The 21867-nt window shown below is 45.5% G+C and overlaps 1 protein-coding gene across 1 annotated transcript in view; it reads right to left on the bottom strand.

The window, feature by feature from the left end:
• The window catches only part of LOC139389398 (MAM domain containing 2a), a 36739-nt gene extending 21620 nt beyond the window's left edge, over nucleotides 1–15119 (bottom strand). Inside the window, exons 1-3 of the mRNA XM_071136124.1 lie at nucleotides 14811–15119; nucleotides 14347–14460; nucleotides 1439–1689 (exon numbers count right to left, since the gene is read on the bottom strand). Of these exons, the coding sequence (XP_070992225.1) occupies nucleotides 1439–1689; nucleotides 14347–14460; nucleotides 14811–14841 (396 nt within the window). The 5' untranslated portion in view covers nucleotides 14842–15119. The remainder of the gene's footprint in view (nucleotides 1–1438; nucleotides 1690–14346; nucleotides 14461–14810) is intronic.
• Nucleotides 15120–21867: the final 6748 nt, after the last annotated feature.

Raw genomic sequence — 21867 nt, 5'->3', positions numbered from 1 at the left:
GGTGTGGGATGGGGAGTGGAGACAGGTGTGGGATGGGGAGTGGAGACAGGTGTGGGATGGGGAGTGGAGACAGGTATGGGTTGGGGAGTGGAGACAGGTGTGGGATGGGGAGTGGGGACAGGTATGGGATGGGGACAGGTGTGGGATGGGGAGTGGAGACAGGTGAGGGATGGGGAGTGGAGACAGGTGTGGGATGGGGACAGGTGTGGGATGGGGAGTGGAGACAGGTGTGGGATTGGGAGTGGAGACAGGTGAGGGATGGGGAGTGGAGACAGGTGAGGGATGGGGACAGGTGTGGGATGGGGAGTGGAGACAGGTGTGGGATGGGGAGTGGAGACAGGTGTGGGATGGGGAGTGGAGACAGGTGAGGGATGGGGAGTGGAGACAGGTGAGGGATGGGGAGTGGAGACAGGTGAGGGATGGGGAGTGGAGACAGGTGTGGGATGGGGAGTGGAGACAGGTGTGGGATGGGGAGTGGAGACAGGTGTGGGATGGGGAGTGGAGACAGGTGTGGGATGGGGAGTGGAGACAGGTGTGGGATGGGGAGTGGAGACAGGTGTGGGATGGGGAGTGGAGACAGGTGTGGGATGAGGACAGGTGTGGGATATATCCAGTTATAGGTTATAGAGGCTCTACCCCAGTTATAGAATATAGAGGCTGAACCCCAGTTATAGAATCTAGAGTCTGAACCCCAGATATAGAATATAGACGATGAACCCCAGTTATAGAATAGAGAGTGTGAACCTCAGCATTAGAATATAGAGGATGAACCTCAGCATTAGAATATAGAGGATGAACCTCAGCATTAGAATATAGAGGATGAACCTCAGCATTAGAATATAGAGGATGAACCTCAGCATTAGAATATAGAGGATGAACCTCAGCATTGGAATATAGAGGCTGAACCCCAGTTATAGAATCTAGAGTCTGAACCTCAGATATAGAATATAGACGATGAACCCCAGTTATAGAATAGAGAGTGTGAACCTCAGCTTTAGAATATAGAGGCTGAACCTCAGCATTAGAATATAGAGGATGAACCTCAGCATTAGAATATAGAGGATGAACCTCAGCATTAGAATATAGAGGATGAACCTCAGCATTAGAATATAGAGGATGAACCTCAGCATTAGAATATAGAGGATGAACCTCAGCATTGGAATATAGAGGATGAACCTCAGCATTAGAATATAGAGGATGAACCTCAGCATTAGAATATAGAGGATGAACCTCAGCATTAGAATATAGAGGATGAACCTCAGCATTAGAATATAGTCTGAACCCCAGTTATATAATTTAGAGTCTGAACCCCAGTTATATAATTTAGAGTCTGAACCCCAGCAATATAATATAAATATAGAGGGTGGGTGTTTTGGGGTGTAGTCTGCAAGCTTACCTGCAAGCGTGTGTGCGTGTGTGTGCGTGCGTGCGTGGGTACCTGGTACGCGTTGGAGGTGTTTCTCAGGTCAATGCTTGCGATGAGCCAGCTGTCCGAGGGCTTGTCTGCGCTCCACAGTGTGTAATCAAAGTTGTCTCCGTCCGGTCTGAGGTGCAGCTGCAGGGAGCCGTCTCCAGTAATCTGGTACACCAGCCTCAGACAGCTCCAGTCCAGCAGCTCTAACACTGGGCTCACCAGGACAGCCTTCTCCCTCCCGTCGATGAAGGATGAGTCTGCCGTGATGAAACGCCCTGTGAAGAATGACAAAGGAATCAATAAATAGTGTAGCTTGGTATTGAAGTCGTAAATCATTACTTAATATTATCAAAGTATTCAAAATATTTTGGTTTGATACAGAGTCAAAGGGGGATATTACTCTGCTGAGGCTGTGGGGGAGGAGTGCGTGTGTGTGTGTGTGTGTGTGTGTGTGTGTGTGTGTGTGTGAGGTCATGTTGTGTAGTTATACAGTGCATCACCTAGTCTAAACAAAAAGTCCAAAAATACCACACAAGCACACCAAAACCTGACATCAGCATACTTTTTTTATTTATTTATTTTATTTTACCTTTATTTAACCAGGCAAGTCAGTTAAGAACAAATTCTTATTTTCAATGACGGCCTGGGAACAGTGGGTTAACTGCCTGTTCAGGGGCAGAACGACAGATTTGTACCTTGTCAGCTCGGGGGTTTGAACTCGCAACCTTCCGGTTACTAGTCCAACGCTCTAACCACTAGGCTACTCTGCCGCCCCACGAAAGAAGCTGACTTCAATCAGAGAGTTAATCAGATCAAATCAGCCATTAAACTCACACAGCATCAAGGACATGGAGTCATTAAGACAAAAACATAAAACTGTTGGTCGCCAAACCAAGGAGGACGATGGGAGAAAAAAACTCTGTGCAAAGGGAAAAAAGAGGTCTGACAAAAACCAAAGCAATAGAGTCTGGAAACAAAAAAAACTTAATGACCCTTAGTCACCTTTTCCCCTGCACTGCACCATGGGTGGTAGGGAGGGAGAGAGGAAAGAGAGAGAGAGACGAGAGATATGATTAAAATCCCATGGCTTAGGATGAAAAATCATCCTCTTCTTTAAACTGTTTAAAGACAGCTAATAGATAACAAGATAAATCTCCCTGGAGAGTCCACTCCTTGGTTAAACCCAAATGTTGTTGAGCAATGGCAGGCTGTGCTATGCATCATAAACCATGAGTATGGACTGGATTCTTCTGGTCTCTGTAGAGGAAACAGATCAGACAAGCCACATGTTCAATAAGCACCAACTGTAGATAAACAATATGGAGATGGATGTACTGTACTGCTGTAATGCGTTATAAACAGCAAGTTGGCATGGAGACAGTTGTTGTCTGCTGTATATTATTATAATGGCGCCCGTTACTCTGTCCACTTTTACGACCTGGACGAAACGATATGCTCTGACAGACAGACAGTGGACATGATTCCTTCCAGATACCATGTGGATCATCTCTCTCCCTCGCTCTTCTGTCCTCCCCCCTTTTTCAAAGCCCATCTTTCAAAGCCCATCCTTTCCCCTGTTCTTCTCCCTATTTCAACCCCTATCTCTCTCCCTCTCTCCTGTAACCAAAACAATGCTCTTCCCCTGTCCCGCTACCTCCTAATATAACACCAACACTCCTGAGTTAGGACTCTTCCCCTGTCCCAAAGACAGTCTTCTAACACCAACACTCCTGAGTTAGACTCTTCCCCTGTCCCAAAGACAGTCTCCTAACATCAACACTCCTGAGTTAGACTCCTCCCCTGTCCCAAAGACAGTCTTCTAACACCAACACTCCTGAGTTAGACTCTTCCCCTGTCCCAAAGACAGTCTCCTAACATCAACACTCCTGAGTTAGACTCTTCCCCTGTCCCAAAGACAGTCTCCTAACATCAACACTCCTGAGTTAGGACTCTTCCCCTGTCCCAAAGACAGTCTCCTAACATCAACACTCCTGAGTTAGACTCCTCCCCTGTCCCAAAGACAGTCTCCTAACATCAACACTCCTGAGTTAGACTCTGCCCCTGTCCCAAAGACAGTCTCCTAACATCAACACTCCTGAGTTAAGCTCTTCCCCTGTCCCAAAGACAGTCTCCTAACATCAACACTCCTGAGTTAAGCTCTTCTCCTGTCCCAAAGACAGTCTCCTAACCAACACTGCTGATGAAACCCTATTCCCTACAAAGTGCACTACTTTTGATTAGGGAATGGGTTGTCATTTGGCACGCAGTCTTAGACCCTTCCCCTAACATCAACACTCCTGACTGAGTTATACTGGTCTCCTCAGAAAAGGCCCCAGAGTGATCCTCGAGACTGTAAACAGCTCCACATGTTAAGGCCAAAGAGTAAATGAAGAGATATTGCACTGTGCACTGCAGTGTTCAAGCTGGATAACCGAAGGATGGAATCTCTTGGAATAATAAACATCTTTGGTTTCAGCACAAAACTTTTCATTTTTTTACCGTTTGTCATATTCTAACATCTAAATAAAACAGTTTAAAATATGGAAATAATCAATGGATTGAATGTCTAAATCTTCAAGATAAACACGTCTGTTTGGTTGCCTTGGAGTCTAATCCTAGTCTGTCTGACCAGAGCTGGCTGTGATGGACGTGATGCGTATAATCCACGTAACCTGTTTATCTACGGACTACAAACGCCACAAAATCATGGTACCAATATTAGCATTTTTAGCACATAATATTCATATCATACAAAAGTATCTAAAAATTTTTGTGAAGCTCAACAAAGTCACTTGAACATGATGCACGAAAAATGGTAATATCGAAACAATGAGTTTGTTGCATTTGCGGCACAAATCACATCCAATGGTATCGATATTAGCATTTTGGCACATCATGTTCAACTCATCTAAGGTAACTTAGATGAAAGGTCATTTGTAATGTGATACAAGTGGTACAACAGAAAGGGGGATACCTAGTCAGTTGTGCAACAGAAAGGGGGATACCTAGTCAGTTGTACAACAGAAAGGGGGATACCTAGTCAGTTGTACAACAGAAAGGAAAAGGGGGATACCTAGTCAGTTGTACAACAGAAAGGAAAGGGGGATACCTAGTCAGTTGTACAACAGAAAGGAAAGGGGGATACCTAGTCAGTTGTACAACAGAAAGGAAAGGGGGATACCTAGTCAGTTGTACAACAGAAAGGAAAGGGGGATACCTAGTCAGTTGTACAACAGAAAGGAAAAGGGGGATACCTAGTCAGTTGTACATTTATATTGAAGGCATTCAGTTGTATCTTCAATATAAATGTATCTTCCGCATTTAACACACCCCCTCTGAATCAGAGAGGTGCGGGGGGGGGGGGGGGGGGGGGGGCCTTAACCCACTGTGCCGATGGCGTGGATGTCGATTAACTGCCTTGCTCAGGGGTAGAAGGACAAATGTTTTACCTTGTCAGCTCAGGGATTTGATCCAGCAACGTTTCAGTTACTGGCTCCTACCCAGATACATGTTAAAGGTATAAGCAGGGCATATTTAACCACACAACACAGACAACACTGGATGTGGACAACCTATTTAAATGTATGTCATTTAGCAGAAACTCTTATCCAGAGCTCCTTCAGAGTAGGGAGTGTATACATTTCCCTACTGGTCCTCCATGGAAATCGAACCCACAACCCTGACGCTGCAAGTGACATGCTATACCAACTGAGCCACGCGCAACCTATGAACCCCAAAGAGCAAAGGGATTTCAGTTCCAGAGCTGTTGCACACTGGGGCCCTAACCTATTAATCTGTTATACTGAACTTTAAAACATTGCAGTCCATCTGTTGAAATCCAACTGTGTGTATGTAAAAAGGACTGACTAAGGAGAGTGATGCCCATGTATGCATGTCGTATAGGAGTTAGTAGCAGCAAGCTAACCCTAAAGTAGAGTATGCCTCCAAATCCCATTAGAAACAGGTCGTGACTTAACACGCTTTAATTAAGTTTATAGTGAGACAAAGCCATGGGATAACCCCTGACCTCAAAAGCCTGAGATGAACTTTGACCAATGGACATGCAGGATGAGCGTCTAGGTGATTGGCTAAGGTCCAGGTAAGTTGTCCTGGTTAACGTAACCCTGGTGAGTAATGGAGAGCTTTGTCTCTATGGGTTTAACAAAACAAAGGGTCTGTGTCCGGGTGATTGGTTTAGCGGAGGTATTTGGGTGTGTAAAGGGGCCTTTGTGCCTCTGTGGGTTTGAGTGATCTATAATATCTCTGCCTTTTTTGATAGACCTTAGATGTCTGCTTAACCTCCTGACCCCTGTATGGAGTGGAAGTAACGAATTACGAATACTCTCGTAAAAGCCGCTCCATGGTCAATCCGTTGTCCATATTGGCCGTGCAGCATTTATGGTGAAACGTCCTCTGCAGAAGTCAAGGCATTCATAGAATAGAAAGGGAAAAAATGTTTGCGTCACACCCTCCAAGCGGAGTCTCCAACCACATTGTTGGATCAAGCATAAATGGGCTTTTTTTTGTAATTGAGTAGATTTTCTGAGTACATGTAGTTTTTTGAGTATTTTTCAAAGTCATTCATTTTACTTCAGTATTGTACTTCACAAACTTTTTAAAACCATCCGTTACAGAGTACAATTTTGTAGGCTAATAATAATAATAATAATAATAATAATAATAATAAGTAAGTCAAGTTGGCGAAAGCCCCTCCGAGCCACAAGAAAACTGCTCATTGTTCCTGGTCAGTGACCAATCAAATCAAATTTCACGCATCACGCCAACGCAGGCCAATCAAATCAACCTGTGTATACAAACTGAACGATGATGGCTGGATTTTTCAAAAAGGCAGGAATTTAGCTAGCTAGCTAGTTTAGTTGAAGACGTATGAAAGAAAGAAAAGTTTTTTTTTTTTTAAATCAAAGCGGTGCGCTAGCCTTGCTTACCAAGAATGGCGGAGGTGGCAGTCTACAAAAACTCTGCCTCAAACTTGATTTAACTATGAAAAATGTAGCTATGGATGGCTTTAGCAGTTAGCTAGTTATACTAACTAGTACTCTAACTTAAGTACGTTAGAAAACTATCCTTGCAGCTAAGTTAGGTACATGGCTAACCACCACCTGATGATGATAGCTGTTATAGCTAGCACTTTGATGTTACTATGTGTGGTGGCGGCTTGCTAGCTAGCTAGCCATGTAAGTTATCTGGGGTAGCTAACAACATTAGGCTAACATCAGCAAGTGAGCTAGCTAGCTAGCTAGGTAGCTAAGTGAACTAGCTAGCTAATGTTAGTTAGCTGGGTCAAAACGTACAGTATTACTGAATTTTAACAATGTCAAATCAAATTTTATTTGTCACATACACATGGTTAGCAGATGTTAATGCGAGTGTAGCGTAATGCTTGTGCTTCTAGTTCCGACAATGCAGTAATAACCAACGAGTAATCTAACCCAACAATTCCAAAACTGCTACCTTATACACACAAGTGTAAAGGGATGAAGAATATGTACATAAACATATATGAATGGGGGATGGTAGAGAACGGCATAGGCAAGATGCAGTAGATGGTATAGAGTACAGTATATACATATGAGATGAGTAATGTAGGGTATGTAAACATTATATTAAGTGGCATTGTTTAAAGTGGCTAGTGAAACATTTTTACATCAATTTTTCCATTATTAAAGTGGCTGGAGTTGAGTCGGTATGTTGGCAGCAGCCACTCAATGTTAGTGGTAGCTGTTTAACAGTCTGATGGCCTTGAGATAGAAGCTGTTTCTCAGTCTCTCGGTCCCAACTTTGATGCACCTGTACTGACCTCACCTTCTGGATGATAGCGGGGGAAACAGGCAGTGGCTCGGGTGGTTGTTGTCCTTGATGATCTTTATGGCCTTCCTGTGACATCGGGTGGTGTAGGTGTCCTGGAGGGCAGGTAGTTTGCCCCCGGTGATGCGTTGTGCAGACCTCACTACCCTCTGGAGAGCCTTACAGTTGTGGGCGGAGCAGTTGCCGTACCAGGCGATGATACACAATCGAGAGCATCCTGCCGGGCTGTATCTGTAAAAGTTTGTGAGTGCTTTTGGTGACAAGCCAAATTTCTTCAACCTCCTGAGGTTGAAGAGGCGCTGCTGCACCTTCTTCCCCACGCTGTCTGTGTGGGTGGACCAATTCAGTTTTTCCGTGATGTGTACGCCGAGGAACTTAAAACTTACTACCCTCTCCACTACTGTCCCGTTGATGTGGATAGGGGGTGCTCCCTCTGCTATTTCCTGAAGTCCACGATCATCTCCTTTGTTTTGTTGACGTTGAGTGTGAGGTTATTTTCCTGATACCACACTCCGAGGGTCCTCACCTCCTCCCTGTAGGCCGTCTTGTCGTTGTTGGTAATCAAGCCTACCACTGTAGTGTCGTCTGAAAACTTGATGATTGAGTTGGAGGCGTGCATGGCCACGCAGTCGTGGGTGAAAAAGGAGTACAGGAGAGGGCTCAGAATGCACCCTTGTGGAGCCCCAGTGTTGAGGATCAGGGGGTGGAGATGTTGTTACCTACCCCCACCCCCTGGGGGCGGACCGTCAGGAAGTCCAGTTGCACAGGGCGGGGTCGAGACCCAGGGTCTCGAGCTTGATGATGAGTTTGGAGGGTACTACTATGGTGTTAAATGCTGCGCTGTAGTTGATGAACAGCATTCTCACATAGGTATTCCTCTTGTCCAGATGGGTTAGGGCAGTGTGCAGTGTGGTTGCGATTGTGTCGTCTGTGGACCTATTGGGGCGGTAAGCAAATTGGAGTGGGTCTAGGGTGTCAGGTAGGGTGGAGGTGATATGGTCCTTGACTAGTCTCTCAAAGCACTTCATGATGACGGAAGTGAGTGCTACGGGGCGGTAGTCGTTTAGCTCAGTTACCTTAGCTTTCTTGGGAACAGGAACAATGGTGGCCCTCTTAAACCATGTGGGAACAGCAGACTGGGATAAGGATTGATTGAATATGTCCGTAAACACAACAGCCAGCTGGTCTGCGCATGCTCTGAGGACGCGGCTGGGGATGCCGTCTGGGCCTGCAGCCTTGCGAGGGTTAACACGTTTAAATGTTTTACTCACGTCGGCTGCAGTGAAGGAGAGTCCGAAAGGTTTTGGTAGCGGGTCGTGTCAGTGGCACTGTATTGTCCTCAAAGCGGGCAAAGAAGTTGTTTAGTCTGTCTGGGAGCAAGACATCCTGGTCCGCGACGGGGCTGGTTTTCATTTTGTAATCCGTGATTGACTGTAGTCCCTGCCACATACCTCTTGTGTCTGAGCCGTTGAATTGCGACTCTACTTTGTCTCTATACTGACGCTTAGCTTGTTTTATTGCCTTGCAGAGGGAATAGCTATACTGTTTGTATTCGGTCATGTTTCCGGTCACCTTGCCCTGATTAAAAGCAGTGGTTCGCTCTTTCAGTTTCGCGCGAATGCTGCCATCAATCCACGGTTTCTGGTTTGGGAATGTTTTAATAGTTGCTGTGGGTACGACATCGCCGATGCACTTGCTAATAAACTCGCTCACCGAATCAGCGTATTCGTCAATGTTGTTGTTTGATGCAATGCGGAACATATCCCAATCCACGTGATCGAAGCAATCTTGAAGCGTGGAATCAGATTGGTCGGACAAGCGTTGAACAGACCTGAGCACGGGAGCTTCCTGTTTTAGTCTCTGTCTATATGCTTGGAGCAACAAAATGGAGTCGTGGTCAGCTTTTCCAAAAGGAAGGCGGGAGGGGGGGGGGGGGTCCTTATATGCGTCGCAGAAGTTAGAATAACAATGATCCAGGGTTTTACCAGCCCTGGTAGCACAATCAATATGCTGATAGAATTTAGGGAGTCTTATTTTCAGATTAGCCTTGTTAAAATCCCCAGCTACAATGAATGCAGCCTCAGGATATGTGGTTTCCAGTTTGCATAGAGTCAAATAAAGTTTGTTCAGGGCCGTCGATGTGTCTGCTTGGGGGGGAATATATACGGCTGTGATTATAATCGAAGAGAATTCCCTTGGTAGATAATGCGGTCAACATTTGATTGTGAGGAATTCTAAGTCCATACCACCCTGCATACCACAGCTGGCTTGCTTCTGAAGCTAAGCAGGGTTGGTCCTGGTCAGTTCCTGGATGGGAGACCAGATGCTGCTGGAAGTGGTGTAGGAGGCACTCTTTCCTTTGGTCTAAAAAATATCCCAATGCCCCAGGGCAGTGATTGGGGACACTGCCCTCTGTAGGGTGCCGTCTTTCGGATGGGACGTTAAACGGGTGTCCTGACTCTCTGAGGTCATTAAAGATCCCATGGCACTTATCGTAAGAGCAGGGGTGTTGACCCTGGTGTCCTGGCTAAATTCCCAATCTGGCCCACAAACCATCATGGTCACCTAATAATCCCCAGTTTACAATTGGCTCATTAATCCCCCTCCTCTCCCCTGTAACTATTCCCCAGGTCGTTGCTGCAAATGAGAATGTGTCCTCAGTCAACTTACCTGGTAAAATAACGGATAAATAAAATTTAAAAAAAATATTTTTGAAGTCAGGTGAACAGAAGGACTTGAGTTCCTGTATGTTGTTATGATCACACCACGTCTCGTTAATCATAAGGCATACCTCCCCGCCCCTCTTCTTACCAGAAAGATGCTTGTTTCTGCGATGCGTGAAGAAACCAGCTGGCTGTACCAACTCAGATAGCGTGTCTCTAGTGAGCCATGTTTCCAAGAAGCAAAGAACGTTACAGTCTCTGATGTCCCTCTGGAATGCTACCCTTGCTCGGATTTCTTCAACTTTGTTGTCAAGAGACTGGACATTGGTGAGTAGTATACTCGGGAGCGGTGTGCCCGTCTCCGGAGCCAGGACCAGAAGACCGCTTCGTCTGCCCCTTTTACGGCATCGTTGTTTTGGTTCGCCGGCTGGGATCCGATCCATTGTCCTGGGTTGAAGGCAAAACACAGGATCCACTTCGGGAAAATCGTATTCCTGGTCGTAATGATGGTGAGTTGACGTTGCTCTTATATCCAGTAGTGCCTCCCGACTGTATGTAATAAAACCTAAGATTACTAACAATTGGATACCATGAAATTGGGGAGAAAAAGGGGGTAACATTTAAATAAAAAATATTACCTGGGGAACCAATGTAAGAAATAACACGTAAAAAAAACAAAATACTGCATAGTTTCCTAGGAACGCGAAGCGAGGCGGCCATCTCTGTCGGCGCCGGAAGTTCAACGGACTGTACTTTGTCTGTGTAAAGTAGGATAACGTTCATCTAAAAGCCAGAGACTCAGTAAGTCTAACTGCATATAACTGATTTGAACTGCGATATGAACTGTGATTTGAACTGTGTGAGTCTACACAATAGATAAAACAAAACCTTAGCCCAAAGGCCGGCGGATGGTGGTATTGAGTGTTTTCATCGTACTGTCCGAACACATTGTATGCTGACGGCAATACACTTGTATTCCACGTGGACCAGTTTTTATCTAAAACATTCTCCATTTAGGCTGCAAAGGCATTCATTTCCTCCTTATCTAGATTTAATGGTGAGAGGGCTGAAAAAAACGTTGAAAATATGGGTACTTTCTTTGTGAAACACCATTTTCCACCACCATACTAGAGTGGCTATGTTCTAACAGCTACCATGAGTCCTTCTCTCTCTCTCTCTCTCTCTCTCTCTCTCTGTCTCTCTCTCTCTCTCCTCTCTCTGTCTCTCGCTCTCTCTCTCTCTGTCTGTCTCTCTCTCTCTCTCTCCATCTCCCGTCTCTTTCTATTCTTCCTAAAAACTTAGACACCTGAAGGATCAACAGGAACGGACACCAACCCACCTACAGACCATGTTCGGATGTTCGGAACTTCCCATAACACAGAGAGAATGTTCGCTAAGTGCGTCGTTGGAGTGTCAATACATCTGACAACGAACTTAGCCGTTCTACGAGTGGTCGGTAAACAACAAGTCTTTTCAAGTGCAGCTCGGAAATCTAACGATGCTCCTACGAATGTTCTAAAGATGAACTTTGCATGAAAATGAGAAATTAACCCAAAATCCATAAACTCCCATGTGATTCCACAACAACGCTGGATTAGACAGGGGCCAGGCCCGGCGCAAACCAAAATCAAAGAAGAAAAGATGGTGGTAGTAAAAGATGGATATCATCTGAGTTAATGGTTATAGTTGTGAAGCCAAGGCCAGTCGTATGAAGAAAGAATAAATACAGAAAGATGAGAAAAAGGATGATTTTTACTTCATCTTTGTCCTCATTTCACAGACTGCCCACCCAGAGGGACACAAATTACTCTCTGTCCCAGTTTAACACTCGTGGTCCGGTTTCCCAAAAAGCACCTTTTAGGAGAAGTTTACTCAAAATCCTGAAACTCCCAAGTGATTCCATACATTGAACCTACACTGAACAAACTATAAAACACAACATGGAACAGTTACTGAGTTACAGTTCATTAAAGGAAATCAGTCAATTTAAATAAATTCATTAGCTCCTAATCTATGGATTTCACATGACTGGGAATACAGATATGTATCTGTTGGTCACAGAAACCTTAAACAAAAAGGTAGAGGCGTGGATCAGAAAACCAGTCAGTATCTGGAGTGACCTGGTTTATTTTTATTTTTTGGTAAGCCGGGCCTGGCCCCTGTCTGATCCAGTGTTGCTGTGGAAACCAAACAGAAAACACAGCCGTCGTGGCCCAGTCTTTTGGTTTTATGGTTGTATTTACCGACCCAGTGGGAGGAACGAAACCGCTGGCCGGCCCACCACGATTCACAAGCCACTGAGTCCGACTTCGCCAAGGTTGTGTCGGTTCGCCGTCAAGGGACTGTATAGATCCATGTTTGGCAGTTATTCCATTGTCTCTGCTACATGGTCTGCTCTGTTCTCTGTCAGCCAGGGACTGATCTTGTAACGCCTCAACCGTTCAGTGTGAAGTGAAGGTTTCTGTTGTTCAACCACTTCAAAGCCTGAACCCTGCTGGATGTCTCCTGGCAGGGTTGACAGATGGGCCCACCCAGCACTTCCCAGAGTGAAGCTGGCTGCAGACACACTATAACTGCATCCCGAATGGCACATGCAGCCTATAGTGTCAATCGGGCCATCTGGTTTGGCAAGCAGCGATGACACAGAGACGCTAGGCTACAACACTAACACTTATTTTTAGAGGGGGTAACATCAACTCCAGAGACAGATTATTATAAACCAGGAGCCCTTGTTGTTGTAGGCTGCTTCTGTCCTCAAGAGCTGCAGAGAGAGAGAGAGAGCCCAGAGACTAATTTAATGTGATGTTAGAGTTGTCCAGTGGGAAACAGAAAGCCTGCTGGGAGTGAAGTCTTACTGTAGAGAATGTGTGGCTTGGCATCAGGAGCTGGTGGTGACATACAGCACATCTCTCACCTCAACTGTTTCTTTAACTCTCTCTCTCCCCCCCTCTCTCTCTCCCCTCTCTCTGTCTCTCTCCCCCCCCTCTCTCCCCCCCTCTCTCTCTCCCCTCTCTCTCCCCCCTCTCTCTGTCTCCCCCCCTCTCTCTCTCTCTTTCTCTCTCCCTCTCTCTCTCTCTTTCTCTCTCCCTCTCTCTCTCCCCCTCTCTCCCTCTCTCTCTCCCTCTCTCTCCCCCCCACCTCTCTCTCGCTCTCTCCCCCACCTCTCTCTCTCGCTCTCCCCCCCCCACCTCTCTCTCCCCCCACTTCTCTCTCCCCCCCTCTCTCTCTCTCCCTCTCTCTCCCCTCTCTCTCTCTCTCTCTCTATCCCCCCCTCTCTCTCTATTGCCCCCCCTCTCTCTCACTGTATACCCCCCTCTCTCCCCCCCTCTCTCTCTCTCCCTCCCTCCCCCCTCTCTCTCTCTCTCCCCCCCTCTCTCTATTCCCCCCTCTCTCACTGTATACCCCCCTCTCTCTCTCTCTCTCCCCCCTCTCTCTCTCTCTATTCCCCTCTCTCTCTATTCCCCCCCTCTCTCACTGTATACCCCCCTCTCTCTCCCCCCCCCTCTCTCTCTCCCTCCCTCCCCCCTCTCTCTCTATTCCCCCCCTCTCTCTCCATTCCCCCCCTCTCTCTCCCCTCTCTTTCTATTCCCTCTCTCTCTCACTTACTCACTGTATACCTCCCCCCCTCTCTTTTCACCAGACAGTTTTTTCTGTTTGGCTGAACTTATTCAGTAATTCGCCTTAGAGACCATTAGCAAACCTTTCCATTGATAGCTGGCCATTACTTCCTCTGGGTTGAAAGACATTTATGAAAAGTAGCACAGTGCCAGAAGTGCTACTTGCTGGTCTCCCTCCAATCAGTGTCCCTCAAATAATGGACTGGTCCTACTTTTTGCAGTCTAAACTTTTGATGAAAGTTTGTATGGAACAATTTGCAGCTCCCTATAGGCCAACAGGATGAATAGACATAAATTAAATTCTGTGTCTGTCTCACCCTCTACACATATTAATCTCTGTGCCTTCCCCATCTCTCTCTGCCCCCCCTCTCTCTGTCCCACTCTCTCTCTCTGCCCTCCACCTCTCTCCCTCTCTCTCCCCCCCCCCCCATCTCTCTCTCTGCCCCCCTCTCTCTGTACCACTCGCTCTCTGCCCCCCACTTCTCTCTCTGCCCCCACTTTTCTCTCTCTGCCCCCCCCCCCCCATCTCTCTGTGTGACTGTTTTAGTTCTCCCCCAACCCTCTTAAAGAGGCCCTCCTAATGTAACCAGTTATGCATAAAGAGACAGGGTCAGGGTCAAAAACAGTATGGACAGACGATAGACAGACACAATGTATATACATGCTGCTCTGACCATCTTTACCATCTAGCCTGTATATAGTCCTGATAATGGAAAAGTACCCCTGCAAAATCTCAAAACATGTTAATGTCAATGAAGACATCCTTCCGTTCTATATTTGCATTTTGTGTTACAGCGTTGATTACAGAGTAAGTGAGTTGTCCAACCTTCCTCGTTCCTGGTCCATCTGGCATAGGCAAGGTCGGAGGTGTAATCGCATGTACCGGTATCAAAGCTACAGGATCCGGGTAACAGCTGCTGCGCCCCAACAAGCACAGGGACTGGAGGACAAGGAGAGGAAGAACAATATTTACAGCTATGTAGCTTTTGGTACGCGTAGGCCATTGGCTTGCCGCAAAAGGTGTGGGCTTCTGTTTTATATCATGCACACAGTCAGTGGTTCTTTCAAGGCAGAGCATGCTGCACTACAATTAATCATTCATTTAAACTGTCATGAGCGTCTACTGCGCCCAGAAAGAAAAACTTAAAACTAACGGAATCAGAACTTGAAGAGGAAATCAAATAGGCTATGTGGCACGGACACAGCCAACGTTTGAGTGTCAGAAAAATAACGGTGCAGCTTCTTTGATTAACTTTGAAAATAATATTTTAAAAAAAGGCTGCAACTTACCCAGAAAAACGAGATGGTAAATGCTGTTCATATTGAGGCTGCAGGGAGACTCATGAACTTCTCACTCGTAGATTCCAGAGGGGGAAACCACCACAAAACGACGCGATCTATCTTCTGTACTGCCCAGCTCGTCTACAGTTCAACCACCAACTCTCACAGCAGCAGGGCACGAGCAGTCGCTCAACTGTTACCGGTCCGTTTACATGGCTCAATCCAACTGGAAAGACGCTTGGCACTCTGGGCGGGAGAGGTGGATAGAGGAGAGGAGGAGAGTGAGGAAGCGCCTGACTGTAATGCAGTCCAGATTCTAACGGATAGTGGACGCATCGCCACGGGGAATCTGTGTAGGCTACTCCGCCTCCTGCAACTCTTTCTCTTCCTAACGCATTCCACATCAAATAACTCCCTCCTTTCGGAAGTAGCCATACTTTATGTTACACTTCATTAAGTTGCATAGATACAACGTAGTTACATGTAGTCTCATTTTATGTATTAGTTTAATTCCAAGTAATTGCTTAGGATATGTTCCGGGGAGCTTGTGAGAATAACATTGATGTATACACGGAAACTGTGGATTCGTTTGAAACTTAAAGTAGATAGCCCTCGGCCCTAAACCCTCAGGCCTATGCCCCTAGGGGAATCCCCGCAGCCATATTTGTCTTCGGGCCAAGTGATTAGACAAACAAGGGAAGTTTGCAATTTATGGCCCTCGTTTTTAATGGCGTTTGCGTGTGTACAATTATGTTAACTTCGGGGCCTGAAACGCTCCATAATTCAATTCGCAATGATTGTTCATCCGCTAAGAAAAGTCTGCCAAAACGTAAAACTTCAACATACAAGTGTAAATCATTTAGAAATTGAATATGTAAACACTCCAGGTGTCCTGGAGGGCAAACTACCTGCCCCCCAGGACACCTGCATCACCTGATGTCACAGGAAGGCCATAAAGACCATCAAGGACAACAACCACCCGAGCCACTGCCTGGTCTCCCCGCTATCATCCAGAAGGCAAGGTCAGTACAGGTGCATCAAAGCAGGGACCGAGAGACTGAAAAACAGCTTCTATCTCAAGGCCATCAGACTGTTAAAAAGCCTTCACTAACCGACCTCCACCCGGTTACTCAACCCTGCACCTTAGAGGCTACTGGCCTATTTACATAGACATGGAATCACTGGTCACTTTAATAATGGAACAGTGGTCACTTTAATAATGGAACACTGGTCACTTTAATAATGGAACAGTGGTCACTTTAATAATGGAACACTGGTCACTTTAATAATGGAACACTGGTCACTTTAATAATGGAACACTGGTCACTTTAATAATGGAACACTGGTCCCTTTAATAATGGAACATTGGTCACTTTAATAATGGAACACTGGTCACTTTAATAATGGAACACTGGTCACTTTAATAATGGAACACTGGTCACTTTAATAATGGAACACTAGTCACTTTAATCATGTTTACATACTGCTTTACTCATCTCATGTATATACTGTATTCCATTCTACTGTATTTTATTCAATGCCACTCTGACACTGCTTGTCCTAATATTTACATATTTCTTAACTCCATTCTTTTACTTTTAGGTTGTGTGTACTGTTGTCCATTGTTAGATTCTACAGCACTGCTGAAGCATTTTGCCTCACCTGCAATAACATCTGCTAAATATGTGTATGTGACCAATATATTTTGATTTGATAACTAGGCTATTTGTAACTTATTTGGAAAACATTTGGCCAGTTCACTTTAGCAATTTAAACATTTAAACATATATATTATCCCATGTTGTTATTTGAGCCCAGTTCTAGACTGTAATTGTACAGTATATTGTTCATTCACTAACAGACAGTGCTACTGTAGGTCCTTCTTCAAGGCTTCTTGGTTTCTGCAAACTGAAAATATTTTCTGGGCAGGTTGCTCACAGAGAGAGACATTGGTATTTACCCAGGAAAATGTTATGCCACGGCTGTGGGTCTATGTTTTATTTTTCCTCCATACTTTCTTTAGTTTACACTCACTTCTGCCTTGTTCCTGTAGCATCTGAAACATCTGTGGCCCTTCTTCATTTACACTTCAATGTCTGTCAGTTTGTCTTTGTAAGAAACAAGTGATGAATCAGTGTCTGTCTCTGTCCGTCCGTCTGTCCATCTGTCTGTCTTTCAGTCTGCCTGTCTGTCCGCCTGTCTGTCCGCCTGTCTATATGTCTGTCTCTGTGTACATATCCATGTGTCACTCTGTACATCTAACTGTTGTTGTACAGTATGTGTTGTCGTAGTTACCACCACTGCCTGAGGTACCAAGTGCTGTCCCAGTTAGAGAGAGGTAATGTGTCTGTCTGTCTGTCTGTAGTACCCAGTACTGTCCCAGTTAGAGAGAGGTAATGTGTCTGTCTGTCTGTCTGTAGTACCCAGTACTGTCCCAGTTAGAGAGAGGTAATGTGTCTGTCTGTAGTACCCAGTACTGTCCCAGTTAGAGAGAGGTAATGTGTCTGTCTGTAGTACCCAGTACTGTCCCAGTTAGAGAGAGGTAATGTGTCTGTCTGTAGTACCCAGTACTGTCCCAGTTAGAGAGAGGTAATGTGTCTGTCTGTCTGTAGTACCCAGTACTGTCCCAGTTAGAGAGAGGTAATGTGTCTGTCTGTCTGTAGTACCCAGTACTGTCCCAGTTAGAGGTAATGTGTCTGTCTGTAGTACCCAGTACTGTCCCAGTTAGAGGTAATGTGTCTGTCTGGGATGAGGTCATGGAACTTTAGTTAGTTTTACTGGTGAAACTGAGCCAGGTTGTTATAACAGGGTAAGCAGGAGTCTGAGCAGCTGATATACCGTTATTATGAATTCACTCACTCACTCACTCACTCACTCACTCACTCACTCACTCACTCACTCACTCACTCACTCACTCACTCAGTTATGTACCACCAGTGTGTGTGGAGTATTGTAAGTGATGGTTGTGTGTGTGTGTTTATGTGGCTGCCTGCACATGCATGTGTGCGTATGTATGTAGGCTGAGTTTCCTATTTGGGAAGGGTCCATCCTGCCCCTGGGTTAAAGTGATCTGGACTTAAGTGTGTCATGAGGAGAGGAGTGCTGTTTGTCTTCATGTAATCCACCTTGCTGCTATTCGTGAGATGGGTCCTCTTCTTATCTTACAAGAATCCCCATGAAACAGAAATAAACAGCATCTCACCACCGTTGCCTTTGTCCTGCTGTCCGCCTCTGGAGTCTCGTCTGTTAAAACATCTGCTTTTTATTGTAAGGAAGGGAACAGAGTTTGGGATCCTCACAGTGGCAGCTCTATATAGACGATAAAGTTTGGGATCCTCACAGTGGCAGCTCTATATAGATAATAGAGTTTGGGATCCTCACAGTGGCAGCTCTATGTAGAAATAGAGTTTGGAATCCTCACAGTGGCAGCTCTATGTAGAAATAGAGTTTGGAATCCTCACAGTGGCAGCTCTATATAGATAATAGAGTTTGGAATCCTCACAGTGGCAGCTCTATGTAGAAATAGAGTTTGGAATCCTCACAGTGGCAGCTCTATGTAGAAATAGAGTTTGGAATCCTCACAGTGGCAGCTCTATATAGAGAATATAGTTTGGAATCCTCACAGTGGCAGCTCTATATAGATAATAGAGTTTGGAATCCTCACAGTGTCAGCTCTATGTAGAAATAGAGTTTGGAATCCTCACAGTGGCAGCTCTATGTAGAAATAGAGTTTGGAATCCTCACAGTGGCAGCTCTATATAGATAATAGAGTTTGGAATCCTCACAGTGGCAGCTCTATGTAGATAATAGAGTTTGGAATCCTCACAGTGGCAGCTCTATGTAGAAATAGAGTTTGGAATCCTCACAGTGGCAGCTCTATATAGATAATAGAGTTTGGAATCCTCACAGTGGCAGCTCTATGTAGATAATAGAGTTTGGAATCCTCACAGTGGCAGCTCTATGTAGATAATAGAGTTTGGAATCCTCACAGTGGCAGCTCTAAGTAGATAATAGCGTTTGGAATCCTCACAGTGGCAGCTCTATGTAGAAATAGAGTTTGGAATCCTCACAGTGGCAGCTCTATATAGATAATCGAGTTTGGAATCCTCACAGTGGCAGCTCTATGTAGATAATAGAGTTTGGAATCCTCACAGTGGCAGCTCTATGTAGAAATAGAGTTTGGAATCCTCACAGTGGCAGCTCTATATAGATAATAGAGTTTGGAATCCTCACAGTGGCAGCTCTATATAGATAATAGAGTTTGGAATCCTCACAGTGGCAGCTCTATATAGATAATAGAGTTTGGAATCCTCACAGTGGCAGCTCTATGTAGAAATAGAGTTTGGAATCCTCACAGTGGCAGCTCTATGTAGAAATAGAGTTTGGAATCCTCACAGTGGCAGCTCTATGTAGAAATAGAGTTTGGAATCCTCACAGTGGCAGCTCTATATAGATAATAGAGTTTGGAATCCTCACAGTGGCAGCTCTATATAGATAATAGAGTTTGGAATCCTCACAGTGGCAGCTCTATGTAGATAATAGAGTTTGGAATCCTCACAGTGGCAGCTCTATGTAGATAATAGAGTTTGGAATCCTCACAGTGGCAGCTCTATGTAGATAATAGCGTTTGGAATCCTCACAGTGGCAGCTCTATGTAGAAATAGAGTTTGGAATCCTCACAGTGGCAGCTCTATATAGATAATAGAGTTTGGAATCCTCACAGTGGCAGCTCTATGTAGATAATAGAGTTTGGAATCCTCACAGTGGCAGCTCTATGTAGAAATAGAGTTTGGAATCCTCACAGTGGCAGCTCTATATAGATAATAGAGTTTGGAATCCTCACAGTGGCAGCTCTATGTAGATAATAGAGTTTGGAATCCTCACAGTGGCAGCTCTATGTAGAAATTGAGTTTGGAATCCTCACAGTGGCAGCTCTATATAGATAATAGAGTTTGGAATCCTCACAGTGGCAGCTCTATGTAGATAATAGAGTTTGGAATCCTCACAGTGGCAGCTCTATGTAGAAATAGAGTTTGGAATCCTCACAGTGGCAGCTCTATATAGATAATAGAGTTTGGAATCCTCACAGTGGCAGCTCTATATAGATAATAGAGTTTGGAATCCTCACAGAGGCAGCTCTATATAGATAATAGAGTTTGGAATCCTCACAGTGGCAGCTCTATGTAGAAATAGAGTTTGGAATCCTCACAGTGGCAGCTCTATATAGATAATAGAGTTTGGAATCCTCACAGTGGCAGCTCTATGTAGAAATAGAGTTTGGAATCCTCACAGTGGCAGCTCTATATAGATAATAGAGTTTGGAATCCTCACAGTGGCAGCTCTATGTAGACAATAGGGTGTCATTTGGGACACGGAGTGTTTCCACTAGACCAGACAGGAAATTAACATTCCACGTCCTTCTAGTGGAGAACAGGAAAACCACTTGTTCCTCCGTCCATCCATACCTCCTGTTTGATGTATAAAGAAGTATTGTCTTGGTACTGATACCATATGTCTCCTCTCTGTCTCCTCTCTCATTGTCAGCTTGGTCTCCTCTCTGTCTCCTCTCTGTCTCCTCTCTCATTGTCAGCTTGGTCTCCTCTCTCATTGTCAGCTTGGTCTCCTCTCTGTCTCCTCTCTCAATGTCAGCTTGGTCTCCTCTCTGTCTCCTCTCTGTCTCCTCTCTCAATGTCAGCTTGGTCTCCTCTCTGTCTCCTCTCTGTCTCCTCTCTCATTGTCAGCTTGGTCTCCTCTCTGTCTCCTCTCTCAATGTCAGCTTGGTCTCCTCTCTGTCTCCTCTCTCATTGTCAGCTTGGTCTCCTCTCTGTCTCCTCTCTGTCTCCTCTCTCAATGTCAGCTTGGTCTCCTCTCTGTCTCCTCTCTCATTGTCAGCTTGGTCTCCTCTCTGTCTCCTCTCTCAATGTTAGCTTGGTCTCCTCCCTGTGTCCTCTCTCATTGTCATCTTGGTCTCCTCTCTGTCTCCTCTCTCAATGTCAGCTTGGTCTCCTCTCTGTCTCCTCTCTCAATGTTAGCTTGGTCTCCTCTCTGTCTCCTCTCTCAATGTTAGCTTGGTCTCCTCCCTGTGTCCTCTCTCAATGTCAGCTTGGTCTCCTCTCTGTCTCCTCTCTCAATGTCAGCTTGGTCTCCTCTCTGTCTCCTCTCTCAATGTCAGCTTGGTCTCCTCTCTGTCTCCCTCTCATAATGTAAACATGGTGTAGGGCCCCAGAGACACCCAGTCTCTACGTAAAGTTGAGGTGTTGTTGAGATGAAGGGGTCAAATCCCCCAAACCACACACTTCTTTCAGTGAGTGGAAACGTGTACCCCTGTTTCTATTAGAGACAGGAATTATCTCTCTTTCTTTCTCTCTCTGAGGCTTTGGTGCTTTTATCATTAGTGGCTGACCTGACCTCTTCCCTCAGTGGACATAGAGTACAGTCCCAGCAGAGCTGTGGAAACTCTAACACAACTCTCTCTCTCATGTACGTTTGGCTGGCTGCAATAGTTTTAGTTTCTTTGGCTTTCTTGAAGAAGTCGCTCATACTGTGTGTGTGTGTGTGTGTGTGTGTGTGTGTGGGCAGAGGATCTGCAGACCAGCTGTATGCACTTCCACTGATCCTCAGCCTGACTTCTGACTACAGATCAGTTCCACTCTGATCCTCAGCCTGACTTCTGACTACAGATCAGTTCCACTCTGATCCTCAGCCTGACTTCTGACTACAGATAAGTTCCACTCTGATCCTCAGCCTGACTTCTGACTACAGATCAGTTCCACTCTGATCCTCAGCCTGACTTCTGACTACAGATCAGTTCCACTCTGATCCTCAGCCTGACTTCTGATTACAGATAAGTTCCACTCTGATCCTCAGCCTGACTTCTGACTACAGATCAGTTCCACTCTGATCCTCAGCCTGACTTCTGACTACAGATCAGTTCCACTCTGATCCTCAGCCTGACTTCTGACTAGAGATCAGTTCCACTCTGATCCTCAGCTTGACTTCTGACTAGAGATAGGTTCCACTCTGATCCTCAGCCTGACTTCTGACTAGAGATCAGTTCCACTCTGAT

This window comes from Oncorhynchus clarkii, chromosome 30 (genome assembly GCF_045791955.1).
Source record: "Oncorhynchus clarkii lewisi isolate Uvic-CL-2024 chromosome 30, UVic_Ocla_1.0, whole genome shotgun sequence".
NCBI lineage: Eukaryota > Metazoa > Chordata > Actinopteri > Salmoniformes > Salmonidae > Oncorhynchus > Oncorhynchus clarkii.
Note: the sequence above shows the minus strand (reverse complement) of the source record. Positions and strands in the feature narration are given on the sequence as shown.